Genomic DNA, 25,052 nt, shown 5'->3' with positions numbered 1-25,052 from the left:
GAGTCCAAGGCCCTAATTTGTGAGTGACTTATCTAGGGGGAGTTGGAGAGTAGTGCTTCTTTCTCTGGGGAAGTTTCATAGATGGCTTCAGCTGTGTGGCCGCTGCCTTTATTTGTTCCTTCTGTTTAAGCACCACTGCTGTGGAACCATTGGCTGGACTGATCATTTGCTAAGGTAACTGAAAGTTGTTTTTGTTTTTTTTCTTGTAGGGTGCTAATGTCAGCACCAGGGGTAGGAACCAGGGGAGGAACTGCTCCATTTGGCAAATGTAAACCAGAGACTCCCACTCCTGTTACACAAACAACTGGTCTCTTCTTACAGTGATATCCAAACTCCCACTCCCACTTCAGGGTCTTGATGTGTTCAGAGACCCCCAAACCAGAGCTGATTTCCTATAATTGATGGCAACTCAGGACCTGCTGCCTGCAGAAAGGGTGGAAACCTGTTGGAAAAGGGGAGGAGGTTAAATGGAGACAAGAATTGCTTTTGCCATTCTCTTGCTTGGCATGCTTTCCTGTGATGGACCACGGGGGTGCTTTGTAGCACATGGAGGGAGTGAAACCATTACTTCAGTAGGTGCTTGATTACTGCAGAGACTCGATATATTCTGGAAAGTTCACCAGGAAGATCAGCTTTATGATACTTCCAGGATTGCAGAGACACCCTACAATCAGGATGAGGTGGTGACAGGGTAATAATAATCTTTTATATGTTGCATTAAAAAAGTCCAACTGGGAGAGAAATGCTTTGAAAGAATGCTGACTGCATTCAGATTGTTCTACATGCTGTCTAAATGCATCTTCATCCTGCTAGCTTTCCTTTGTGGTACACTTACTTTGCTAATACTGTGTAGTTTTAGACCTTTGACTGACACAGACATTGGTGAGGATTGAACTTGGTACCTGTTAATGAGTTAAAACCTAGGGATCTCATTTTCCTGTGGCAAATTAATGTGTGAAGTTGAAAGTACTACTTTTGTCCAACAGTGTCTGTGTGGCCAAGGATAAACACACATCACCTATGGAAATAGCCAACAGGTTTTTTGGGGGGGAGAGGCTCTTGAGCTGGAGCTCCTTTAATATAGAAAATCCGTGAGGGCCCTTTGGCTTACAGACTTGTTTTTTCCTTTGCTTCATCTGAATGCATTGAGCTTCAGGGCAGGCTGCAATTTTAATGGGAGGTTTGAGGAGAGGAATTTTGCTCAAGGGTAATTTTGGGGATATTTTTTCATTCTTTTTATTTTAACCTACTTTTAAGGTTTAATTGGACTTAGCTAGTTTTGTCTCCTTTGGTTTTGCTTTTAAATAACTGTCATGGGATTTTTGATTTTGGTCTAAGCTCCTTTTTAGTCTGCGTTTATACATTTCAATATATGAGTAAGTTTGGGACTGTCATAGCCATATGATATAACCCAAAGTCACCTTTAATAGCCAGGTTTTTCTTAATTCAACAGTCCATCTTTTGTCCGTCTTCATTCCTGCAGAGGTGGATCACGGTGTCCTTTTGTCATGGTTTAAGCCCAGCTGGTAACAAAGCACCATGAAGCTGCTTGCTCACTCCTCCCCACTGGTGGGATGTAGAGGAGAAAAATATAACAAAAAGCTTATGGGTCGAGACAAGGACAGGGAGGGATCACTCACCAATTATGGTCATGGGCAAAACAGACTGGATTTGGGGGGGGGGGGGGAACCCCAATTTAATTTGTTACCAATCAAATCAAAACAAGGATAATGAGGAGTAAACCCCAAATCTTAAAACACCTTCCCCCCACCCCTCCCTCCTTCCTGGGCTCAACTCCACTCCTGATTTCTCCACCTTCTCCTGCCAGTGGCACAGGGGGATGGGGAATGGGGGTTGGGGTCAGTTCATCACATGTTGTCTCTGCCGCTCCTTCCTCCTCAGGGGCAGGACTCCTCACTTTTCCCCTGCTCCAGCGTGGGGTCCCTCCCACGGGAGACAGTTCTCCATGAACTTCTGCAGCATGAGTCCTTCCCATGGGCTGCAGTTCTTCGTGAGCTGTTCTAGTGTGGGTCCTTTCCGTGGGCCGCAGTTCTTCAGGTACAGGCTGCTCCAGCACAGGTTTTCCCATGGAGCCACGGCCATCTTCGGGGGCATCCCCGTGTTCCGGTGTGGGCACCTCCCCAGGCTGCAGGTGGGCATCTGCTCCCCCGCTCCCCTCCATGGGCTGCAAGGGGACAGCCTGCTGTCTCCCCATGGGCTGCGGGGGCATCCCTCCTCCAGCGCACCTCTTCCCCCTCCTTCTTCACTGACCTTGCTGTCTGCACAGGGGTTTCTCTCACATCCCACTGCCCTCCTCCACTGCAGGTTTCCTCTTCTTAACACAGAGGCACTACCACTGTCACTGATGGGCTCAGCCTTGGAGAAGCTTCGAGCAGCTTCTCACAGGAGCTACCCCTGTAGCCCCCTCCCCCACTACCAAAACCTTGCCACACAAACCCAAAACACCTTTGAATACTTAAAGGTTGTGCAGGTGAGCCAGATCAGAGAACTCATTTGGCCTGACCAAAACCGAGTATTTGGCCGGATCAGTTCCACAGTCTGATTCACCAGCTGTTTGTGTAGACAGTTTCTTTTATGTCTGCTTTTCTCTGGCTTCCATTGTTTCTCAATAGCTGCTTCCCCACACAGTTTGAGCTGCCACAAATTACAGCCTGACTTGTTGAGGAAAACCAAAATGAGTGGCAATTTACATTCATAGGTTGTCCTATGAACTGGGGCAGCTCAGCTACTGCTGCCGCTTCTTCAGGAGCAGTCACTCTGTCCTGGCTGCTGGAGTTGAGATGTTTTGGGGAAGGCATCTGGGGACACGAGTCCGCTGCAGCCACTCTGAGGTGAGCTGTCTCAGAAGCCTGAGGACTCATCTGAATGGAAGCTTTACCATTTCAACTAGAAATTCCTTGTTTTACCCTCCCATGCTCAAGTGTATGTGTATTGTGATACAGGTGAGTCATTTCTACCTGTCTGTGTGTATCTGTATTTTTATCTATATTCCCCTCTTCAGTAGGATACCCATGCTAATGATTAGGTATGCTGCTGTGATCAGAATGGTCTAAACAGGTGCTGTGACTGCGCTGGAACTGGAGGTACAGCTGAATCAGGGTGCAGTATGTACATGGAGAGCATAGCATTTTAAGCCTAAATGAGTTGTGAGGCACGTGTGCTGGGGATAACTGTACAGCTGCTTGTTCCTCCTTGGCTGAAGTGATGGTCCCAGCTGCACATGAAGCAGCTACAGAGCTACTGCAGTTTACAGGAGCAGCTTTTGTTGCGAAGGGGAGAACATCCTGCTGAGGAACATGACAGCAATTGCAAATGTAGTCCCCTCTTTGTTCCCAAAGTGGATGGCATTCTTTCATAAAAGAAACCATGAAGCTTTTTTCCTCTGTGTGTGTTCATAGTGCACATTCATTTACTTCCTTTGTGGTTCCTAGCATGGTTGCATAGCCAATGCTGTCTTCTGCAGGGGATCTGAAGGTCTGGGATAATCCAGGTTATGAAAAGTCTGGCTAACCGTGGGCTCTGCAGGACTGAATAGATGCCTCTTTACCATGCTTTTCTGGAGCTCCAGTGGTAGCAGGACTTAGCTTAGATGTAGCTCGGTGCACTTACCCAGCTGATGCCCATCCGGCACCATTGTTGATCTACTATAGTGCAATGAACTGGAGTGGTGGAGAGTCCAATCAGTGCACATACACCTAATTTTGTTTGAGGGCTCACTTGGGTCAAAGGCTTCCTGACACAGGCCCTGCCAGAAGTGGCTGTATTGGCAATATTGTTTCTCTGACTGGCCTGAGGTAGCTGTGCAAGGGGTCGGCTGTGTTGTGTTTGCACCCCTGGCATGCCAAATTTGCAACCTGGATATACTATGCTGAGTAATGTTTGCCAGCTGGGAACTGACTGGCCTCTTCTGATCAGACAATTTCTCTCCTAACTGTACAGTCTCAACTTTTCAGTCAGACGTTGCGCGATTTGCCACATTTTGATCTGGTCCTTTCCAATTGATAAGTGCTGTTAGTGTCTCTATTCAGGCTACTTAAATTGCCCATAGGTAGGGTGACAGGGGAACTGGGACATGGATGGGAGGGGAAAAAAAAGCACCCCAAAATTTAATCTAATGTCATTCTAAGTCTGCATGGAATCATGATTTATTTATTGACAGAAACAAATTTCAGGGCACTTGATTTATTTTATTCTTTTCTGTGTACAGACTTGCAAAAGGAAGCTTGGCTATGGTCATTGCCTGCTTGGATAGGTAATTAGTTGCTTCGGAATGTGATTTAGGTTATTAATGTGTAATAGCTGGCCATGCAAGGATGATACTCGGTTGTAAATGCTTATAGCAATCAGGTGCTGCCCAACATTGAAAGAGAATGGTAATACATTATGCAGAGGCAATGCTTGTGAGAGATGCTCTCATGAAGGACTTTTTTTTGCACCCTCTGGAACTGTGGTTTGATTCACGTCAACAAGTATGTTAATAAGTATGTTAAAGTTTTGGGGATATACATTTGTGTATATACACCACTCTATGTATATATACTTACAGGCTTTGCAAAGAGCTGCCATCCCTTCTGTTCCTAAAGCTAACCAGCATTTATTGTGATTTAATTTGTGTGCACCTCTGCTTTCTTTTTCAGATACATGTATTGGACTGACTGGGGTGAAACACCTAGAATAGAACGGGCAGGAATGGACAGCAGCACGCGAAAAATAATTGTCGATTCAGATATTTATTGGCCAAATGGACTCACGATAGATCTTGATGAGCAGAAACTTTATTGGGCTGATGCAAAACTGAGTTTCATTCATAGGGCAAATCTGGATGGTTCCTTTAGGTAAGTTTCCTTTAGAAAATAATATGGTGTAAGTTATTTCTCACTTCCTGCATTTATTTTGAACTGAGGTGGGTTTTTTTCAGTAATCTAGAATAATGCCAATACCTTAGTGTTCTTTTTAAATGCAGTTGCTAATAGCCTTGCAAAAAGTAAAATAGCCTCACAAACTATAAAGCTGGTTCTAAAAGTAAGACTATTTGTATCAGTATTTCACTATAGACTGTTTATAGCCTTCTTGTACAACAGGATTTTTCATTTTTAGGCTCATATTTGTCTTGAAAATAGTTGGAGATGCTTATCATTGGCCCTAGCCAATCTAACATTTAACTAATGACTGGGATTTTGCAGTATTGTTACTGTATTTTCTTTCAGCAGGAAATACACATTGAGACACACTTGTCCTTGGCATCATCCAAACATGTCCTTTGTAGCACGCCTATAAATTAACCAACTTCACCTTATTTCAGATGCCAAGCAAGCAGGAAGCAGATTTTCCTAAAGCCTGATAGAAAGCACAGTATGGAAGTTTTGGTTGGTGGCTCCTGTCTAAGTGTGCTGTTGAGTTTTGGCTTTTGTAGATGCAGAGAGGTGACCCTTCAGACGGAGCAGACCTAGGTGTTTGAGATTGCACTTTGAATTCTATGCAGTGTTCAATGGGCAGGTTGTGTTGGTCCTGAAGGGCGAGTGTCATCTGCCAGTGAAATGTCCTGCCGACACGGCAAGTCTCTGCATTCTGGTCTGGCTTTGGCCTTCAGATAGTTTAAAATGATGTTTTCATTTTCATAATTTCATAACATTTTAAATGTCTGTGTTATGAAGTCATTCTGCTTTGGTAAAAAGTTGAAGGAGTTTTATTTTATGTATATCTGTGTAATAGAATAGTATGCCTTCCCCCAAAAAACCACTGCATTTTCCATGGTGTTTTCCAATTTTTTTACTGTGGTGCATCCTGTGCCTGATTTTCACGCTCCTAAAAGAGGAATAACAATATTGACATCCTTTATAAAACACTCTTAAGTTCTTTGAGAGCGCTATGTAAGAGCTAGATAATGGCGGCATTGTAGTACATGACAAGTACTGACTGACAGTCAGAAGTATAGGCAAGGGAAGAGGCCTTTATGGAAGGGAGTGGTAACTCAAAGGCTAGGTGCAGGTTCATAGACAGAAAGAAAATGCTCTCTCAAAATTCAAATTCTAAGAGAGATTTTCATACAATACAAGGTGAATATGTATCTCTGATTTGGGTGAGTGGCAGAGAGTAAGGTTTCCGGACCTGATTCTGCAGTTACTATGCACATACAAATTGTATAAACTTTACTTGCCTGTCTGTGTAAAAACTTAAAGTTGTAATTGGTAAGTAAAATTTATTTTGCTCGTTTTAGGGTAGAGAAAGGCCACCTGAAAGGAAGCAAGCCTTTGAATAGACTAATTCCACCAATCTGTCCAAATTACTTTGTGATAGATTAGTGCATGTGCCCCACCTCCCAAGCAGTTTTCCATTGAACCATAAATGAAACAGTATGTTAGGAAAAATTAATGTATTTTGCATTAAAAAAAAAAAATCAGCTCACTGGTGTACACTTACATATTTTACTCAACTGGAATAAATGAGGTTAGTGGAGTTAATGAGTCCAATTGCTGCTGGAGGGTGTAAATGCACACTTGAGGTCAGGATATGCCTGTGCAGGATGCATTCTGGAAATTCCTTGTGTCTAACTGCATGTGGACTTTTAGGTGTTGTCCAATATAATAGCTTGATGTCATTTAGCTGTGTATATTTTATATTGTTACCATATCATAAAACTTCCTTCCTAAAATGTTATGCATATTAATAAAATGCCATGAATATTGATCTTAATTTAAACTGTTTTAAAATGAAATTTTTATTTATTCTTTCCCTTCCACTGATCAATGTTGAAACAGATGTCTGTGAAGTTGTGACTCTTAGGTTCTGGTGTCAAGGTAGACTTCAATAATGGTTCAAACTAGTTGATAACTTTGGAGGTTGCTTCTGTTCCTTAAATATAGAGCAAAATAAGTTTCACCCAGACTTGTCAATAAAGAAATCTTATGGTGTTTCATATGCTTCTACCCCTCCCATCCCAGAATCATTTCAGAATTCAAATAAAAAGGAAATTTGCATTTTGCATGGTGGGTTAATGTTACTGGAGCAATCTGCCTGTTGCATCTTGGCAAGCTTCCGTTTGCAAACACATCAGCTGGAACTGTTTCAAGGGATGTAATTACAGGAGAAGGGGAGACTTGATATCTAAGAATGATGGAAATAGGGGTAATATATAATGGAAAACAGCTGCTATGATACTAGAATACAGCCACTGCTGTTACTAGTAAAGAGGCGACAGCAACGGTGAGAGTGGAAAGAGAAAGTGAAATCAGTATTTCTATTTATTCTGTCATGTTTTATGGTGAGAGAAGTAGTAGTGATAATTTGAAAGACAGAAATTTTAGAGCAGTTTCAATTTTATTCTGTTCTAGAGAAAATAATAATTTTGTTTTCTTTTTTCCACATTTTCTGCTTTGTACATGTGTATGTAGATACTTGTTTGTATGTGTCAGTCTGTTCTAAACTTGTCCATGTCTGAATACATATGAAGAATTTTGGGGGTACTTTTTATATTCCGCCCTGCCCCCGCAGGAAACGCAAATGGTACCTATGCTGCTCAAAATGAAACAGAATCCTTCCGTGCCAAATGTTAGCTGTTTTTTGGTTTTTTTCTGTAATCTCTTCAATGGTAACAATTTAAATGCAGATGTGAATCTAGGTATAAGAAAAATGTTCCTCGTTCCTTCAAGATGATGCTGAGACTTCAGCTTTTTCAAAGCTGTGTGATAGAAAATTTTGAATACTGGTTTGCTGTGTTAGAACACTGGTTTGGAAGGTGTATGTTTGTGCACACATCAAATGCATGAATTTTGTGAAAACGGAGTTCATATTGTTTTGACTGAGGAATTGTTAAGTATGTTTTCACTGGCTTAGTAAATGTCCCCAAAACTACTGAATCTAATTTATACAAATTTATTGCAATGTGTATAAATTTGGGGATCCCGTGAGTTTAGAAGACATGTTGGGATAGAGTTAATATTCTTTCTAGTAGCTGGTATAGTGCTGTGTTTTGGATTTAGGATGAGAAGAATGTTGGTAACACACTGATGTTTTCAGTTGTTGCTAAGTAGTGTTTAGTCTAAAGTCAAGGATTTTTCAGCTTCTCATGCCCAGCCAGCAAGAAGGCTGGAGGGGCACAAGAAGTTGGCACAGGACACAGCCAGGGCAGCTGACCCAAACTGGCCAAAGGGATATTCCATACTATGCGGCGTCATGCCCAGTATATAAACTGGGGGGAGTTGGCCTGGACTGGGGACGTGTTGCTGCTGAGGGACTAACTGGTCATTGGTTGGTGAGTGGTGAGCAATTGCATTGTGCATCACTTGTTTTGTGTATTCCAATTCTTTTATTTTTATTATTATTATTATTATCACTGATATTATCTTTTTCCTTTCTGTCCTATTAAGCTGTCTTTATCTGAACCCATGAGTTTTAAATTTTCCTGATTCTCTCCCGCGTCCCACTGGGTGGGGGGACAGCGGGCGAGCGGCTGTGTAGTGCTTAGTTGCTGGTTGGGGTTTAACCATGACAGTTGGAAACATCATGCATTTTGTGGCTTTCCGTTCAGCTAATAACCAATGTGAAAATATATGCATCCCCAGCAGAGGTGTGGCTGAATGAGGTCATTGAAAAACACCTGAAATGTTTCTGATTTATATTAGTTATAAATATTTAGTCTTAGAAAAAATATAACTGAGCCTTGCTCTACATTTGAAAAGATAATCTGAAATACATTTGTTTCTGCAGTTGACCAAGTTAAGAGAGGTAATTTAAAGAGACTCTTGGGTTGTTTCTTCCTTTTCCTGCTACAAGAAAGGACTGAGTGCAACTCAAGTCCTGGGCAAAGATGTCATATATTGCATAGGGGGACAAAAAGAGTAATGCTTTGATTGGAGGAGCCCTCTTTGGACCTGTGTTTCCTCCAAAAGGCAAGTGTGTTTTGGTATCTGCACAACCCTGTTAAGGAGCTTCAATGTGGCCTTTCAGAAGTCAGTGTGGAGCTGAATTAGATACCGTGTCACTATGAAACCCAGTATATTTGTGTCCTTATTGCTATGAAGGGGCAAAGCCTTGTTTTACATACTTCAGTCTGATTATCACTTTTACCACCGGGTGAATCTCTCAGTCCAGTGAATTCGTTAAAAGAAGACGATTCCTATATGAGTTTTTACAAAAACAGATTTTTTTTCTGCATGGTAACAAGTGGAAGCAATGCATTTTTAATCCTTGCTCTTTCTTTCATCTAGGCAAAAGGTTGTTGAAGGTAGTCTTACTCATCCCTTTGCACTGACATTGTCTGGAGACACTTTGTATTGGACAGACTGGCAAACGCGCTCCATTCATGCCTGTAACAAAAGGACAGGAGAGAAAAGGAGAGAAATATTGTCCGCCCTATATTCACCGATGGACATCCAGGTCTTAAGTCCAGACCGGCAGCCATACTGTATGTTTTACTTTTCCCTGAAACTTTTTGCATGACTGTTACTTATCTATCAGGAAAAACGTTAATCATAAAAGTGGTTTAGTGTGAAGTTGTAAGGTTGTGAACACTTGTCAGGAGATTTGTTGTTAAAGGTATAAGTACCCAAATCCTGTACCTTTCTTTGAAAATTCCAGCCTGAATTGGTATGAGCTCAGTTATCATTCCAGTTGGTGACAAAATCCAAAATCCAGTGGAGTACTTCAGTGACATCTTTTGATTTGGAATATCTGAATGAGAATGATAAAGACTCACCTGGCATGTGTTTAACACCATTATTTTAAAGACAACTGAAAAAAATGTTTACCATTACTTTTTTTTAGTAAGTAGAATTACCACAAAATATGTAATGTTCAGGTACTTGCAAGTCTGGTTTTTGCAGTCTAGACTTGATCGTGTTTATCTTCAATATGTAACAAATAGTTTATGAATGCTTTGGTATGGAAGGGATTTAGTTCTGAGCTTTTGTAATAAAACATATATGTGCCTCTATTTTTTCCTTTATGCATGATCCTACTTCAAAGGAAGGCAGGTGTAGAGAATCGAGAGTTGAATGAGGCTGCATATATTTTGTATATGCCTGTGATTCCATGTGGGAGTTGGTCTAGGGTTTTTTTAGGATTGTGAGAATGGGACTTAAAAGCAATGGTGTGGAAACATATATAATTGAGTAGCTATGAGAAAAATCATTTCTTGCCTAGGGGAGATACTCTTGCCATTTGGACTGGCTGCTTTATTTACGCCAACTGTAAAGTTTGCTTCCCCAAAGATAACGTTTGTCATTCCAGTAAAGTTTACAGTATGTCAGTAAACAGGCTAGAAAGTAAGTAAAAGGAGTTTGGAGATCATCTTGGTGATGGAACATGTTTTCATTGAGGTTGTCGGGTATGCACAGCACCCTGGTTTATCTCACAGCTCCAGATAAGAGTTTGTCTATGCTGAATTTTTGTCATTGCTTTTAGCTCAGGGAAAGTCCCAGCCTTGGGTCATAGTATTTCTGGGCCAGTCACAAAGAAAATACAGCACGCAGGGAAATAGCATATGCTGAAAGTAGCTCAGATGCCATTGACTTCATTAAGATCAGGCTTGGATTCCTTCCTCTCCCTTTTTTACCTCTTTTTGACTGTCAGTGGAAGCAACACAAGCCAAATTTTCTGGTTTTATATTAAAGCAGTTCAGATGCTTATTCAAACTAGGATTGATTTTGGAGACCTCTTGCACAACTTGCAATATTTAATTTATTTTTTTTTAATAGCTGGCAATATTCTCCATAATTATTTATGGTTACAGTTTCATCTCTTGCTGCCACTTTTTTTCCCATGTAAATGAGATAGGTGTGTGCAGTTGTCGTGTGTCTGTCCCCATCCTGTCGTCATCCCCTCCCAGTTTTTTTGGGTTTTTTGGTTTTTTTCATTTTCAAGATTGCTGACTTTACATGTTGCTCCTCTGGATTTCCTGGTGATTCAGGGATATGTCTGGCTGTGAAGGCTTTCCAGTAGGAAAAGATATTTCTGACACGCAACGCTACTGTAATGTAGGAATTGTACAAATTGTTATGTTTTGCTTTCTTTCACAGAACTGGTTACCCCCCCACCATCACCATCTTCCAAGCCCTGTTTTCCATTTTCATGATGCTTAGCAGACCTGATATCTGCAAAGTAACTGATGTCCAAAGCTCTTAGCTGTGTTCAGCTTTAGAAACATTGAAAGAACTGTATAGTGGGAATGTGCTGAGCTGTCAGCTCTTTAAAAACCAGTGTTTGTGTGCATCTCAATTTAGGTGCCCCTAGAAGCAAGGTGCTGGGGAGGGGGGAATCAAACACTTTTATTTTGTGGTTCCTCTGTCTTTTAGCACTAAAGCTTGTGCCAGTCATTTGGGATCTATAATTTCTTCCTCATGGAGAAAATAAATCTGTTTGGTTTCTTGAAGTTCACACTCCATGTGAAGAAAACAACGGTGGTTGCTCCCATCTGTGCCTGCTGTCTCCAAGAGACCCCTTCTACAGCTGTGCCTGTCCCACTGGTGTGCAGCTAGAAGACGATGGCAGGACATGCAAATCAGGTAGGAGCTTGGCTTTTCTACAGTCATAGTATTGAGTTGTTTGGGGTTTGCTGCTTAGAAGTTGAGCCTTGAAAAAGTGAGTTGAGAGGAACTGCCTGACACTGAAATGTCACTCGTCCTGATGAAGATGCAGAAATTTTACACTCAAATCTCCTGCCAGGCTACCACAGACGGTGATTTTTATGAACTAAAGTAATCCCTTGCATCAGAAATTGGAGAATTTGACTGTAATTTATTTTGTGTCTTTTGACTGTATTTTGTGTTGCCAGTTCTCTGTAGGAATGAAGTAGTATGTGGACCCCATTGTGGAATTTTATTAGAAGTAAGCTATTGTAGGACATCTTTCCATTTAGACAATAGACCATGGACAGACTTCTGCTCCTTCTACTCCCGTCCAGTAGTGGTCAATGATGCAGTAGTGGTGGCCGACTTGTTGCCCTCCAGTTGCATCTTAAAGTTAGCAATATGCTTGAGACATGTTCTGCACACCGCTGTGCCAAAAATTTGTCCACGTGCCCATGTAGTATTTTAGAGATAAACCAGTGAGTTGCCCCTGCTTCGATTAGTTTTATAATGAAATAATTTGTACTGAAAAATTCAAAATTAAGATTTAAACTAAAATACCGTTTTGCTGGTTCTGAAGATTAATCAACCCTCTGTTTCCCTTTGGGCTGCTCTGTGGGAAGGATTTATGAGAAAATTGCACTGGGAGTTTTTTTTTTCCTGGGTATAGTTTGTGTTTTAATTGAGAAGTGTAACTAGATGCGTATTTTTGTATCCCTAAGTTGAATAAGTCTAGTGGTATATTTTGAAAGCTTGGTTTTATCATTGACCAGGAAGCCTCTTTTAAAAATGCATCTTACAAAAGCAGGCATTTAACACCGATACGGCGGTAGGACACTAGGAGGCAAGGTTTTGGAGAATGTTCTGCCAACAAACTAAAAGACACTCTGCTGCCTGTCTCTGATGCGTTTGCAATGAGTCTAGTCAAAGAGTATAGTCATTTTCTGATGTGGCTTGATTCCTCAGAGTACTAAAGCAAGCATAATAGATTCCTTTCATTTGTGAACTTGAAGCAGAATTTGAACACTGAACCTCCAGGGTTTAAGGGCCAGCTTTATTAGCTCATCCTGCTGCAATTGAAAGGCTTATAAGGTAGTTTTTGCAGCTGCTGAAATACCTTTCTCTTTCCTCCTTCCAGCTTTGGAAATTTTCCCTTTCACAGCTTTTAAAAAAACATTGCTGAATGCTCAGGACAACCTTTTTAGATGTTCATATTGACCTTATGTTTCTGGCAGTGGGAATGAAGGTCAGCCTGCTTTTGGCATGTTGGCGGATAGCACAAGCAGGAGTGACTGCTTATACTGTGCTTTCACCTTTCCATTGTCAGGCCAGACAATCTGTCAAGGGTGTTCAGTCAAAGGAGGGCAAAAAAGTGGAATGGGAACAGGAAATCTGGTTTTGCATAAGAATGTGCCCTTTTGGTTCAGTTTTATGGATTATTTCTTTCCCAAGCTCCACATCTTTTGTTGTCCTGTCTGCCTTATGCCAACATCCATGTGCTTCTCTTTCCCCTCTTATTAATTAACTCCTTGGTTGCAAGGAACTGACTTTTTGTTCTCTGCACGAGTCCTTTGTAGTAAAGTTGTATTGGGAACTATGGAAGCAACAGTGTTGACCACCTCTCCATTTTGTTCCCTATTGGCTTGGGCAAAAGTGCAAAAGTATAAAGTCAGTTGGGTATATCAGCGGCTTTTAAGTGAATTACACAAATGCTACTGGGGATTTGTCTGCACGAGGAAAAAGCATTCTGTTCTTAAAATCTGTGTCCACATGGGGAGTTTATTGGCGCAAGTATAACTATATAATGTTACTGTATAGCTCTGTCAGAAAGTATTCTTGTGCAGAAAAGCCCTGAGACTCTTAGGCGATTTCAGCTCTCTTGGATATTGAAGAACACATCTGTTGGTAATGTTCAAGTATGAGAGCTCTGTAGCTCTTTACAAAGAGTGTTCAATGGTAATAGGCCTAGGTAATTAAGAAAACATGAATTCAAGGACAGACTGTGCCACTATTTGCTTTGCTGTGGGTTGTGTCTGTATGCATTGAAACTCTGGATTTTTACACTTTTTCTAAACATATAACTGTTGATATACTGAAACTATAAGGATTGTGTCTGTGTTAAAAGAATAGTTCATTATTTTGTAGTTTTGGCTTTTGGTGTCGATTCATTCTTGCTTTCTCTCTGGTTCTAAACAGTTGCTCTGAGTAAATAAAAAAAATTAGCTCTACAGTAGATATCCATCACTAATAATTGATATTAAATATAAGGATAGATTGCAACTGGCATCAAGTATAAGTTCCTTTCTGGGAATGTGTACTGGTTTTGTGCAGGTAGATGTTTTGTGTTGCTTCCCTCCAGATGTGTGATATTAAGTCTGTTTTCCTCTGTTGACTGTGAAAATGCTCTGGACTTGCTTGAAGTTCCCATATCAACAAGGAGAGGGGTTATAAGTTTGGAAAGTAAATCAGCTGCACCTGACCATGTACTCTTAGCAAAGTGAGCATTCAAGCTATGATCTTTGGAATTACTTAAGAAGTTGTGTTGGACCACTGCTGTCTTGGTGGATGTGTCCAAATACACGATTTTAGATAGGTATCTGAACCCAATCTTGCCTACATAGAAGATAATGAAGTCACGGTTTGTAATGCCCATCAGAGCCTGACGGCTCTAGTCTGAAGTGCCTTTGGAGGATGGCCTAGTCAGTAGTAGCTCTTATTACCTCGTAACTTCCAGGAATGACTGACCTCTGAAATTCCATGTTTCAAAACAGAGCTTCAGTTCTTAGACCAGGTGGCTTTCTTGATTTGTGCTTGGTTTTTGTATTTGTTTGGGTTTTTTTAATTTGCTTTTTTTGTTTGAAAGTCTTCTCTAAGCCTGCTTGAGCAAAGGTGCGAAGGTTTGGTTGCAGTCATTTAAAAGGGATGTGTAATTCTTCCCAATTAGCTCTTTATTCATGCAGTCATAAAATTGTAAGTCTGCTTTAGTTAATCTTCAGTTTCTTGCTTTAGATGCTTTCTGATGCAAATAATCAAAGTCTTAAGACCAAAGTAAAAATTATGTGTGTTCTGTGCATATTTTGAGAGAAGCAAAGTTTGATATGATCAGCGATGGACAAGCAAATAGGCCAGTTTAGCAAGCAGAGCAGAAGTGTGGAAATTTTAAAAGCTTGGGGACCTTGTTTCAGTCATCTTGCTGACTTAGGGCTATCCTGAGGCTTTTCTTTCTTTCTTTCTTTCTTTAAGGATCAAATTTATCATTTTATGAACAGAATTACTTTGATTCATGAGTCTTTTGTTTGTCTGTGAGGGCTCCTTTCAGGCAGCTGTTCCTTCTCCTGAGGTTCCCTTCCTAGGATTTAGTGAGTTCTGTTATTGGGCTAGTAGTGGTTTCAAGTGTTGTGAGAAAGACAGATGTATTAGTGCCTAGTGTCATGTCTCCAACAGTAAACCATTTGAACCTTTCTTACCTTGCAGGGCAGAGTCTTCAGGTGATAGCTGCATGCCATCTCCTTTGAGCAGCTTCACCTTCCTCGTGCTTCTCATTCTTGCTTTCTTTGGTACGCAGTGAATGACATGAATTTATCCATTTCTGACTACAGCTCTGGTGCACCTTTGGTATAATTTGCACCACTTAATGTGAATATTTCCAGGCAAAATGGAGCCAGAATCTTTCCATCCTGTTCCGCTTTCATGGAGCGGGTTTGTTTTGCTCTGCTAGGTGGAGGTACTGTCTCAAAATGTTGGATGACTCCCCCTGCTTTTTCCTTTCCTCTTTGACTTGACCGTGTGGTTCAGTTTAATCACATTCACGCAAGTCTAGAGGTTTGTTGTGTATCTTGTCAGCAAATTGTGATTAAACCCTGATCCCAGTCTCTTGTACACTATCTGTATGCTACTATCTGTAGCTATCTGTATGCATCCTTCCAAGATTGAGCTGGTTTCTGTAAACAGCGTTCAGTAGCCTGTTTCTCTTATGTTTCTGGAAAAGATATAATTTCTTTCTGCTGTATTCAGTGTTGCTGGCATACAGCTATTGCTGCAGGCCTTCTAAAAGAATGTCAAAAGCCTCATCTTTTTTCTTAGAAGTCGATATATTTCCCTGTAAGTGGTCACTCTGTCTTCCTAACTGCCCTCTGCCTGTTAATGTTGTATTCCCAAAGGATCTTACTCTCATTGCACATCCTTTTCTGATATCATGGTACCAAGTAAGTCAATTGTATATGAACTAAAATTAATTTGACAGAATTTTCAAACTGGTCATCCATGCCTGATACCACAAAACATTTTGAGTGAAAGCTCAACTACTCCCCACCTTGCCCTCCCAATTTTTTACTGGCTTGGCTCTATGGCTATGGAGCTGTAATAAGTAGGATAAACTAGGACTTCAGCCAATGTTCTTTTTTATTGTATATTTTTTAACTTCAGCTAGAGCATTCGGAGCTATACAATGTCAGAATTAGTCCAGATCCGTGCAGCTTCTGGAAGCTGTGTACCCCAAGGTTTAAAAAACTATTTTCCAGTTTTATTTTTGTTTTACATTAAATGTGCAATGTTTTGCTGCAGTATATTGTCCTGGTTTCAGCTGGGATAGAGTTAATTTTCTTTCTAGTAGCTGGTATAGTGTTACATTTTGGATTTAGTAGGAGAATAAGGTTGGTAACACACTGATGTTTTCAGTTGTTGCTAAGTAGTGTTTAGTCTAAAGTCAAGGATTTTTCAGCTTCTCATGCCCTGCCAGCAAGAAGGCTGGAGGGGCACAAGAAGTTGGGAGGGGACACAGCCAGGGCAGCTGACCCAAACTGGCCAATAAGGTATTCCATACCATGTGATGTCATGCCCAGTATATAAACTGAGGGGAGTTGGCCAGGAGGGGCGTATCACTGCTGAGGGACTAACAGGGCATCGGTCAGTGAGTAGTGAGCAATTGCATTGTGCATCACTTGTTTTGTATATTCTAATTATTTTTATTATTATTATTGTTTATTATTATTATTAAATTTTTTTCTTTTCTGTCCTATTAAACTGTCTTTATCTGAACCCATGAGTTCTACTTTTTTTTTATTCTCTCCCCATCCCACTGGGTGGGGGGAATGAGCAAGCGGCTGCATGGTGCTTAGCTGCCAACTGGATTAAACCATGAAGATGTGGATAAAATATTTCAGTAAAAGCTACAGAATTTTACTCTACTTGTTAACGCAACTTCATTGCAGCAATTTCACTTGGCCTAGGCATCATTAGGTTTTGATCCATTTTACTAAAATTGCTGCACTGGTTTTGGCTGGGATGGAGTTAATTTTCTTCATAGCAGTTTGTACGGTGCTCTGTTTTGGATTTGTGACCAAAACAGTGTGGATAACACAGGGATTTTTTAGCTAGTGCTGCACAGTGCTTGCACAGTGTCAAGGCTTCTCTGTTTCTCACCCTGCCCTGCCAGCAAGCAGGCTGGGGGCGCACCAGAAGTCGGGAGGGGACACAGCCGGGACAGCTGACCCCAACTGACCCAAGGGATATTCCATACCATACAGCGTCATGCTCAGCAGTAAAAGCTGGGGTAAAGAAGGAGGAAGGGGGGACATTTGGAGTGATGGCATTTGTCTTCCCAAGTCGCTGTTAGGTGTGACGGAGCCCTGCTTTCCTGGAATCAGCTGAACACCTGCCTGCCCACGGGAAGCGGTGAATGAATTCCTTATGTTGCTTTGCTTGTGCGCGCGGCTTTTGCTTTACCTATTAAAGTATCTTTATCTCAACCCATGATTTTTCTCACTTTTACCCTTCCCATTCTCTCCCCGCCCGACTGCAGGGTGCCAGTGGGTGGCTAGGTGGGACTGAGCTGCCCACCAGGGTTAACCCATAACAATTGTGCAAACAGTAGCTGTGTTTTCTTTATCTTCTCTGGAGTTTGGAGGAGAAGCTATTCATTTCTGTAAAGTCCTCCTGTTAATTTTCCCTGATGTATTTTTATACTCTCTAATATGATGGAAGTTCCCTGATGATATTTTATCTGGTCATTCTGTGCTGGGTGATTTCTGTGTTTCCTGTGCAACCTGTGGCATATGTACTTTTAATAAATCAAACATTCCTAAGTGTTATACACACTTGTTATATCTAAATTCATCTCCAACCAAATTTAAGTCTCCCGTAAGAGGAATCTTTTTGTGCTTGCTTCCACAAGAAAACCCCAATCCTTTCTGTGCGTTTCTGTAGGCATTGTTTACACTGAAGTCTCTTGGAGATTTAATTTTGCACTGATTTATTTTCTTTCCATTTGTGTTGAAAAGATGATGAGTCTCTTCCCTTTCTTGTACTTCAAAGCAAGATGAGAGACCTGTTGGTAAGAAGGCATATGGGTGGTTGAGGTATTGGTGTATTTGCATGCCATGCAAACAATGGACGACAAATGTGACATCAAGTGCAACCTAAGCAAGTATTTGGCAGGGGGAAGCATTTAGTGGCCGAGTCATCAGTCTTTCATCATAGCTAGACTACTCCTATCTTCTAGTGCTAAATCCAGGCTCTGATCTTTAACACCAGTAAAAGCTTGATGTCCATCTATATGAGATACCCCTTCTCTGTCCATGACCTCCAAGTTTGCCATACTCTCAGAGAAATGCTCTTGGCGCACAAAGGAGCGATGCCTGGATCTCAGGGCAGTGCCGAGTAAAGTATGTTCCTTTAATACGCTGAGCATTGCTCAGTATAGATCTAAGTCAAGGAGCGACTGGACAAAGCTCTTAGTCACATGGTTTAGTTTTAGGTAGTCCTGCAAGGAACAGGGATTTGGACTCGATGATCCTTATGGGTCCCTTCCAACTTGAGATATTCTATGATTCTAAGGAGACTGAGCACAACCATCTCCAGCAAGGGCTATAAAAACGTAAATGATTTTCTGCAGTAACTGAAGACAAGGAATTTGGCTGCAAAAGCAACAACATAGTAATGGTACCTTAGCTTCTGCTTACCTTGTTATTATTACTGAACTAGGAAAAAGTAAATGCCTATATACTGTAGACGGCTTTGTGAGCTTGATGCTGTACTTAAAATGCTTGATAGTAGATTACTTCTATCAGGGATCTTTTCCTAAATGCCGTGTAAAAAAGTTCAGCTGGTTAATATGTTAAGGATCAATGTCCAGGATTACATTTACTCCTACCTAGTGACTTGCTTTAAGATTTGATAGAGGGGAAGTATAGAGCAGAAATAAAGGAAATTTGGTTATTTGCATCCCTGTAAAGAGCAGGACCTATTAGATACTGCAGCTGAATACAGATACAGAAAATCCTCCGGTACAATGGCAAGTGCCTGCTTGGTCCTCTACAGGTATAGATGATACTATTTTGGTTGTTAACACATCTTTTTTTTCTATGACTTTTGCTTCTTTCTGGTTTCCTCTTCTCAGGTGCTTTTATATATATTTATACATAAACATGTGAGATTTTTAAAAAAACCTTTCAAGTTTAAATTTCTCATTCTTAAGCTAGAGGTAATGTCGAGGTGAGTTGATAAGTTGAATAAAGTACACTGAAAAATGATTTGTCCATTTCATGATGGTAGTGAAAACTGGCCCTACTGAGATCACAGGAAAGTTCCCATAAGTTTCCCTGGGACCAAGGATTGCGTCCAAGATCCTCTCTGGATATTTTTTTATGCCCTTTAATAACCCTAAAGTGTTTGTTGTTGTTATTTTATATTTTAAATTCTTTACATCATCTGGAACAAAGGACGATCAGCTTTATTGTGTTGGGGTAAATTGGCATACAAGTTAGGGTATGAATTTTTTAAAAATATATATATATGTACACACTCAGTGTGTGCTATAAGTGCTCAATTGCAGGAACTTTTAGTGTCTGTATGTCACAGGTTACCCGTGAATGGCCTGCTGACATAGCTGGCAGGTTTCACATTGAAACAGGTACCTGAATTGTCAATTGCGTTGGTGGCTTCTTTACCCTGGCAAATCTACGCTTACAAAAGAGAGGGTTTACGCTACTTGAAATGTGGAAATTAAACTCTTACTGTATGTCATTGTGAACATTCCTTAAAGCCAGCATAAGAGCCACTGCCATATCTCTAGCTTTAAACATGAGTCAAACTAAAAAAGTTACTCATTTTCAGAACCTTCTTTTAGTCAATCAATGGCAGGAGGTAAGTTGTTTTAAAGCAGTAAGAAGGAGAGTTCCTCCCTCTCAAATGGGTGATGAGTACTTTCTAGAAATCTGGTTCCTTTAAGGTATCTCAGTCTAGCCAGCTGCTTTAGCAGTAATCTTATCCCTGATATGTCAGAATGTAAGTGGTCATTTGTGACATATGGCATGTTGACCTCAACTGATCAGAGACACGTTTCTCCAGTTGAAGGCAACTGTTACTTGCTTCAGAGTGGGAGAGCTTTGGCTGTTGAGTCAGTCTCACATGGTGGTAGGGGCTCTAGGTTTCTGCTGGGGTAGTATGACAGCTGTAGTTTCTCAAATGAACTAGGAAATTCTGTTTTCTCAAGTGAAAACCGGAAAAAAAAAATTGTAATTGGAGAAGAAGATGCTACCTTCAGCCATTTGAAGAGTCACCTTTCCTTATTTATCCTTGATCCTGTTGGTGAGGCAGTTGATCAGGGTTGGGTAACATTCCCAGTGTCGAATTTCTCCGTGCCATTCTTCACAATGCAAAACAGAAAGCAGTGGTTTTGGAACCTGCTGGTTAATACTGCAGGGCTGAGACTGGTTTTTTTGTGCAGGAGATAGAAGAGTAATGAAGGAAGAAATGTTAAGGCACTCCCTTCTCATCTCCCTTGTGTTTCTTGGTGCACATCATATGTTTCAAAAGTTTTGTGTCTGCAGTTCTTGGCTGAGCAATTGTCAGGTTATTTGAGCAACTAAGCCTCCAAGCAAGACAAGCAGGCAGACAAATACTTCCATTGTAACGTATTTATTCTCATGCGATTTAACCACCAGAGAAGAAGGTCCCTTTGCTAATGCATCTTCCTGATTAGTAAAGAGAAACAGTATGGGCTAATCCAGACTTTCTGATTAAGTAGATCAACTACTAATTAGAGATGAACAGCCTCTTTGTGAAAGGGAAGGGTTAGGGAGACATTTGTTATTTGGGATAATTGCAGTAAATCAGCTCTTTCAAGTACCTGAGAAAGCTTCTGCTATCGTTGTGTGAATAACCTAAAATAACTGTCAGGAGTCATAGCACTTGGGAGATGCTGGAAGAGAAGTCTTGTATATCAGTAGATAAACTCTGATTATATTCTGGCATTGATTTGGGGCTGTATTGGGAAGGAGCACTCGTGTCCTAATCTGTTTGTCATGAGGTAAGTAAACAAAAGGAAAAATCTGTTTTCCCTTATTTCCTAGAACCTTAACAGCTGCCTGCATGCCTGTCTCTCCCCCTTGCTCACTCTGTGATTGAAATGCACTGTGGAAAACCATGATCTTTGGTTTGTGAGATGCTTTGACTTCATACGTGTCTTCTGTTCTGTGCCTTGTGTCTGACTGCCATAGGGAGATGTTATCCAGAAGTTCTTCCTCATTCCCCCTCTCCCTACTGCACTCCCCAAGGTGTATCACGCTTCTTTTGCTTATCAAGAAATTGTCGATCTCATGTTTTTCCTTTGTTAGGCTGAGATGGGCTTCTTAAAGATTACTGTGATCCTTCTCTGAAGGAGGGATTTGTGTAGTTGGCATGTCCCTTAATGCCTGCAGCCACATTAGTTCACTGATCATAGCAGTGTCTTCTCTTCAGCCAGCAGATGATCTACTGAAAGGACCTCTGGGTGTTTTGTGCCAGATGAGAGGGAAAGTTTGGATATCAAATGTACAAGTAGTCTACGGTGGTTCCTGCAAGCTGGAAAATTATCCAGATTCCAGGCTATGAAAATGAGATGCAGTGGGTTGAATGAGGAAATAGCATTTCACTTGCTGCATCTGGACCTGTGTTACATTACTTACTCCAAACACATCCTATTGAGTCTTTAGCACTAAAACAATGGGCTAGGATGTTATTTACTCAGTAAGAAATAGTATTATGTGGAACTATATTTCACTGAGATACCTTTGCAATACACCGGAAGGGGTTGTAGAAACAGTTGTAGAAACTGTCCAGCAATGGGTACCTGACAGTCTAGGAAATCTAGAGGTTACCTCTTTTATTTCTACTCTATTTCATAAAAACCTCATGAGTTTTTTTTTTCTTTTATTCACATGTAGGTCTTGTTTGTTTTGAATATGTTTTCCCCTTGCTTTTGTTAGTACGTTATGTTTATGATTTTATTTGATCTGTATGAAAAAATTGTATTACTTTCTATTCATAGCAGCTTTTATCCTCCTAAATGGGGAGTACTTTGTGTAGCAACAAAATGAAATAGCCTCATATGGAAATGGCCTTCTTTATAATTTCGTTGGATAAAAGCCATTAGAAACATGCTGTAAGGAAGAAACCTGGAGGGAGTGAGGAGCATTCTGGAAGGTCTGCCATATCATCTTCTAGCTCTGTTGTCAGTGGTTTTGCTGGGCTAGTGAATGAAACTCTCATTTTGGGCTTTGGTGCATGTTTCAGATTGATGACTACTTTCCAGGACTCTAAAACACTGCCTAGTTAGAGATGGTAACCACCTCATTTTGTGTGTGGTTATGGGGGTTTTCTTTGTGTGTATGTGTGTATAAAGTAAGAAGCAACACTCTCCCTTTTCAGCGCTATTGAGCCTCTGGATTGATTCTGGTTTTACGCTGCAGGAGAACCACACCCTGCGTCTGCACTGAAAAGGTTTATGTGTAAACTTTGTTATCTTGTGTTCACCATGGGCTAGGTACATACACATGGAAAGTTACTAAGGCCCAGTGATAAGTTGTTAAGCTGCTGTAGCTTGACTGCCTCTTCAAAAATTGGGTGGCCAAGCTCTATTTTACTGCATCTATGTAGTAACAGTGAGGTTGAGATGCTCCCTAGATTTGCAAGCCCTAATTTATAGCTGTTTATAACTTTTTTCCATGATGTTTACCCTTTGACAGATGATTGTGTTTGCTTGGAATTGAATTTTCTGTGGCTCCATCATACTTGGAACATAATGAATAACTCTTAAACTTCAAAGCATTATACAGCTATGAGCCTCAGAGAGGGCCTGTGGGATGTAAAGTATTTCTGTTTGTGTAAAGAAGGACAGCAGTGCAGAGGAACTAGTATGCTCAAGGTCTCTTGGTGAGTGAGAAATGTCTGCAATTAGAACTCAACAGAAGTGGGATGGTAGAAAAACTATTGTAAGTGTATTTCAGTATTTTTTTTTAATGTTATTTATTTATCTTGTTGGGTTATAATGAATTTTTGATCATCATCTGTGTGTATTTGAAGGTGTCACTGCCAAAACTCTGTTTAGCAGAAACTAGGTGGTTAAATAGCTGTCACCTCTAAATTCAGTGATTCCTTGCTCTGAGCCAGTGGGGTTGTGTATCTCCAGCAGAGAATAGGTGCATTTAAACTTTAAAACCGTGCTTTGCAAGGAAATGCCAGAATCCAAAGACTGTACCCTTTTTCTAGCAGTGGGGATTTCTGACAGACTTTTTCTTGGCCCATCCTTTTTCCTATGGCTTGCAATGAACTGTTATTAAGAGTTCTGTGCAAAGGGATGTTAAATTTTTTTGTTAATAAAAAGTAGAAGCTGGGACTATGGTATCTGTAAGCTAACATTCAGATTTACCACTTAACTTTTCCAACTTTCTGTTCTCTTTCTTTAAAGCACATGTAGTATAGACAGACCTCAGGGTGGGGAGGTGAGACTTAGTTGTTCCAGTGCTTTGAGGTCTTTGGATGAAACCTCTGTATAAAGGCAGATTCTTTGCTTGGTACAGCGGTAGCCAGACAATTGTTCTTATCTTTGATTCTGGTTACTACCAATGCAGTTATGACTGTTATGCTATTTCGAGTAAGTCTTCGTAAGAGTTATCTACTCCTCTGCTAGTAGTAACTTTACAAAGCTTTGTGCTCGCAAGTGTAGCACTGGGTATGTACAAACTTGAGGTGTCTCACAGAAGCTCAGTCCTAAATTAGAGTAGGGTAACTGTGACTTCTGTCTTGAAATGGCTTTGTCTGGAAGAAACATTACTTTTGTCTTAGCTGTTTCATGCTAATGATTTTATCAGCTGTACAGTTTAATTAATATTCTGTTTGTGGGAGTTTTTTTAGTGGCTGTATAAATGTGTCAAAACCCTGAACTGTAGGGGTTTTTTTCCTGGTTCAGGCAAAGTAACTGTTAGAAGTCTGCTACTGCGATAATGGAAGGAACAGTAGACAATAGCTTTTCACTGTAACATGCAGACAGATATGATGTAATTTATGAGTTACGTGAGTGCTCTGGTATTTCCTTTCTTTGTCATAAGTGTTAGTTTTCCTTATGCCTACTTACCTTTCAATTAAATCAAGTCCTGTCTGAATTTGGGCACTCAAAACATTCTTTCAAAGAAACCTTTCCTGTTTCTATTTTGTTGGTTACGTATTCCCACCGCACGCAACTCTTGGTTTTAAATTGGGAAATATGATGTGCGTTGCACGCTCTCCCCAGTCCGCAGTGTCAAGTAGGAGACTACATCACCAGTTTTTCCCAGCCCACCGCCATCACACTGTATGAAGCAGTGTTCTCTTCCTCTCAGACTGGAAGATAAATACAGACCTGAACTGGGATGTGTAGTGCTGTTCATGTTGCAACGAGCCCTTTTAATGTACCCAAGGAGAATATATAAAAAGAATTTCCATTTGTTTCTAGGTATTACCAAAGTTTGTTTCAACTCCTTAAATATTTTTATTTTCTGTGGAAGTTGAATAGCAGGAATGGGATTTTACATGGTGTTGTTGATTTAAACTTCTTATAATGAGTTTCATTACATCATTATTCCTGTGGTGTGAAGAGCAGCCAATGCTAATGTAATTGTTTTGAATATTGGCAAGCTTATTAAACAGCATGGGAACGATACCTATTTTCATACACTCCATGCAGAATAATGAAGTTTTCTCCCACCCCTATGTTCTGCGCCCCCCCCACTCCTTTTTGCCATACACTGAAACTTTGCCAGGTAATTCACTGTATTACAGCAACTAGCAAAATCCCTTGCTTTTCTGATAAATCTTCTTAGTTTATCAAGAGTGCTGAGGTAGCTGTACTCAAAGAGCTTGTAAAAGAGTTGCCTGCAGTCAAAGTACTTCTAATGCACTTTTTAAAATGCACTTACCATTTTGTTCTTCAGAGAAGAGCTAAAAGCTTTCTGGTTGTTAGAGTTTATCTGATTTTTTTCACCACAAATACAGAGATTTCCAAAGTTGCCTGTAAATAGACTGCGTCTGTACGTGCAGATGCATGCACATGGACGTACATAAAACTGGGGGAAGAGTCCCACAATGGAGCATTGTTCTAACCTAATTAGCAGAGAGACAAATGGGAAAGGAATAGCATGGTGTTTTCTGGCATAGATTAGCAGAGGCAGCCAC

At 40.6% G+C, this 25,052-nt stretch overlaps 1 protein-coding gene across 3 annotated transcripts in view; it reads left to right on the top strand.

Annotated features, from left to right (window-relative positions):
• LRP5 (LDL receptor related protein 5) overlaps nucleotides 1-25,052 on the top strand; it is a 170,879-nt gene that overhangs the window by 48,055 nt on the left and 97,772 nt on the right. For 2 of the 3 annotated variants that reach the window (XM_030039100.2, XM_030039101.2), the window contains exons 3-5: nucleotides 4,659-4,856; nucleotides 9,228-9,424; nucleotides 11,391-11,522. In XM_030039100.2, the coding sequence (XP_029894960.1) occupies nucleotides 4,659-4,856; nucleotides 9,228-9,424; nucleotides 11,391-11,522 (527 nt within the window). Of the gene's footprint in view, nucleotides 1-4,658; nucleotides 4,857-6,960; nucleotides 7,225-9,227; nucleotides 9,425-11,390; nucleotides 11,523-25,052 lie in introns of those variants that run through there. The other variant, XM_041129178.1, reaches the window with a different exon arrangement.

Source organism: Aquila chrysaetos, chromosome 16 (assembly GCF_900496995.4).
Source record: "Aquila chrysaetos chrysaetos chromosome 16, bAquChr1.4, whole genome shotgun sequence".
NCBI lineage: Eukaryota > Metazoa > Chordata > Aves > Accipitriformes > Accipitridae > Aquila > Aquila chrysaetos.
Note: the sequence above shows the minus strand (reverse complement) of the source record. Positions and strands in the feature narration are given on the sequence as shown.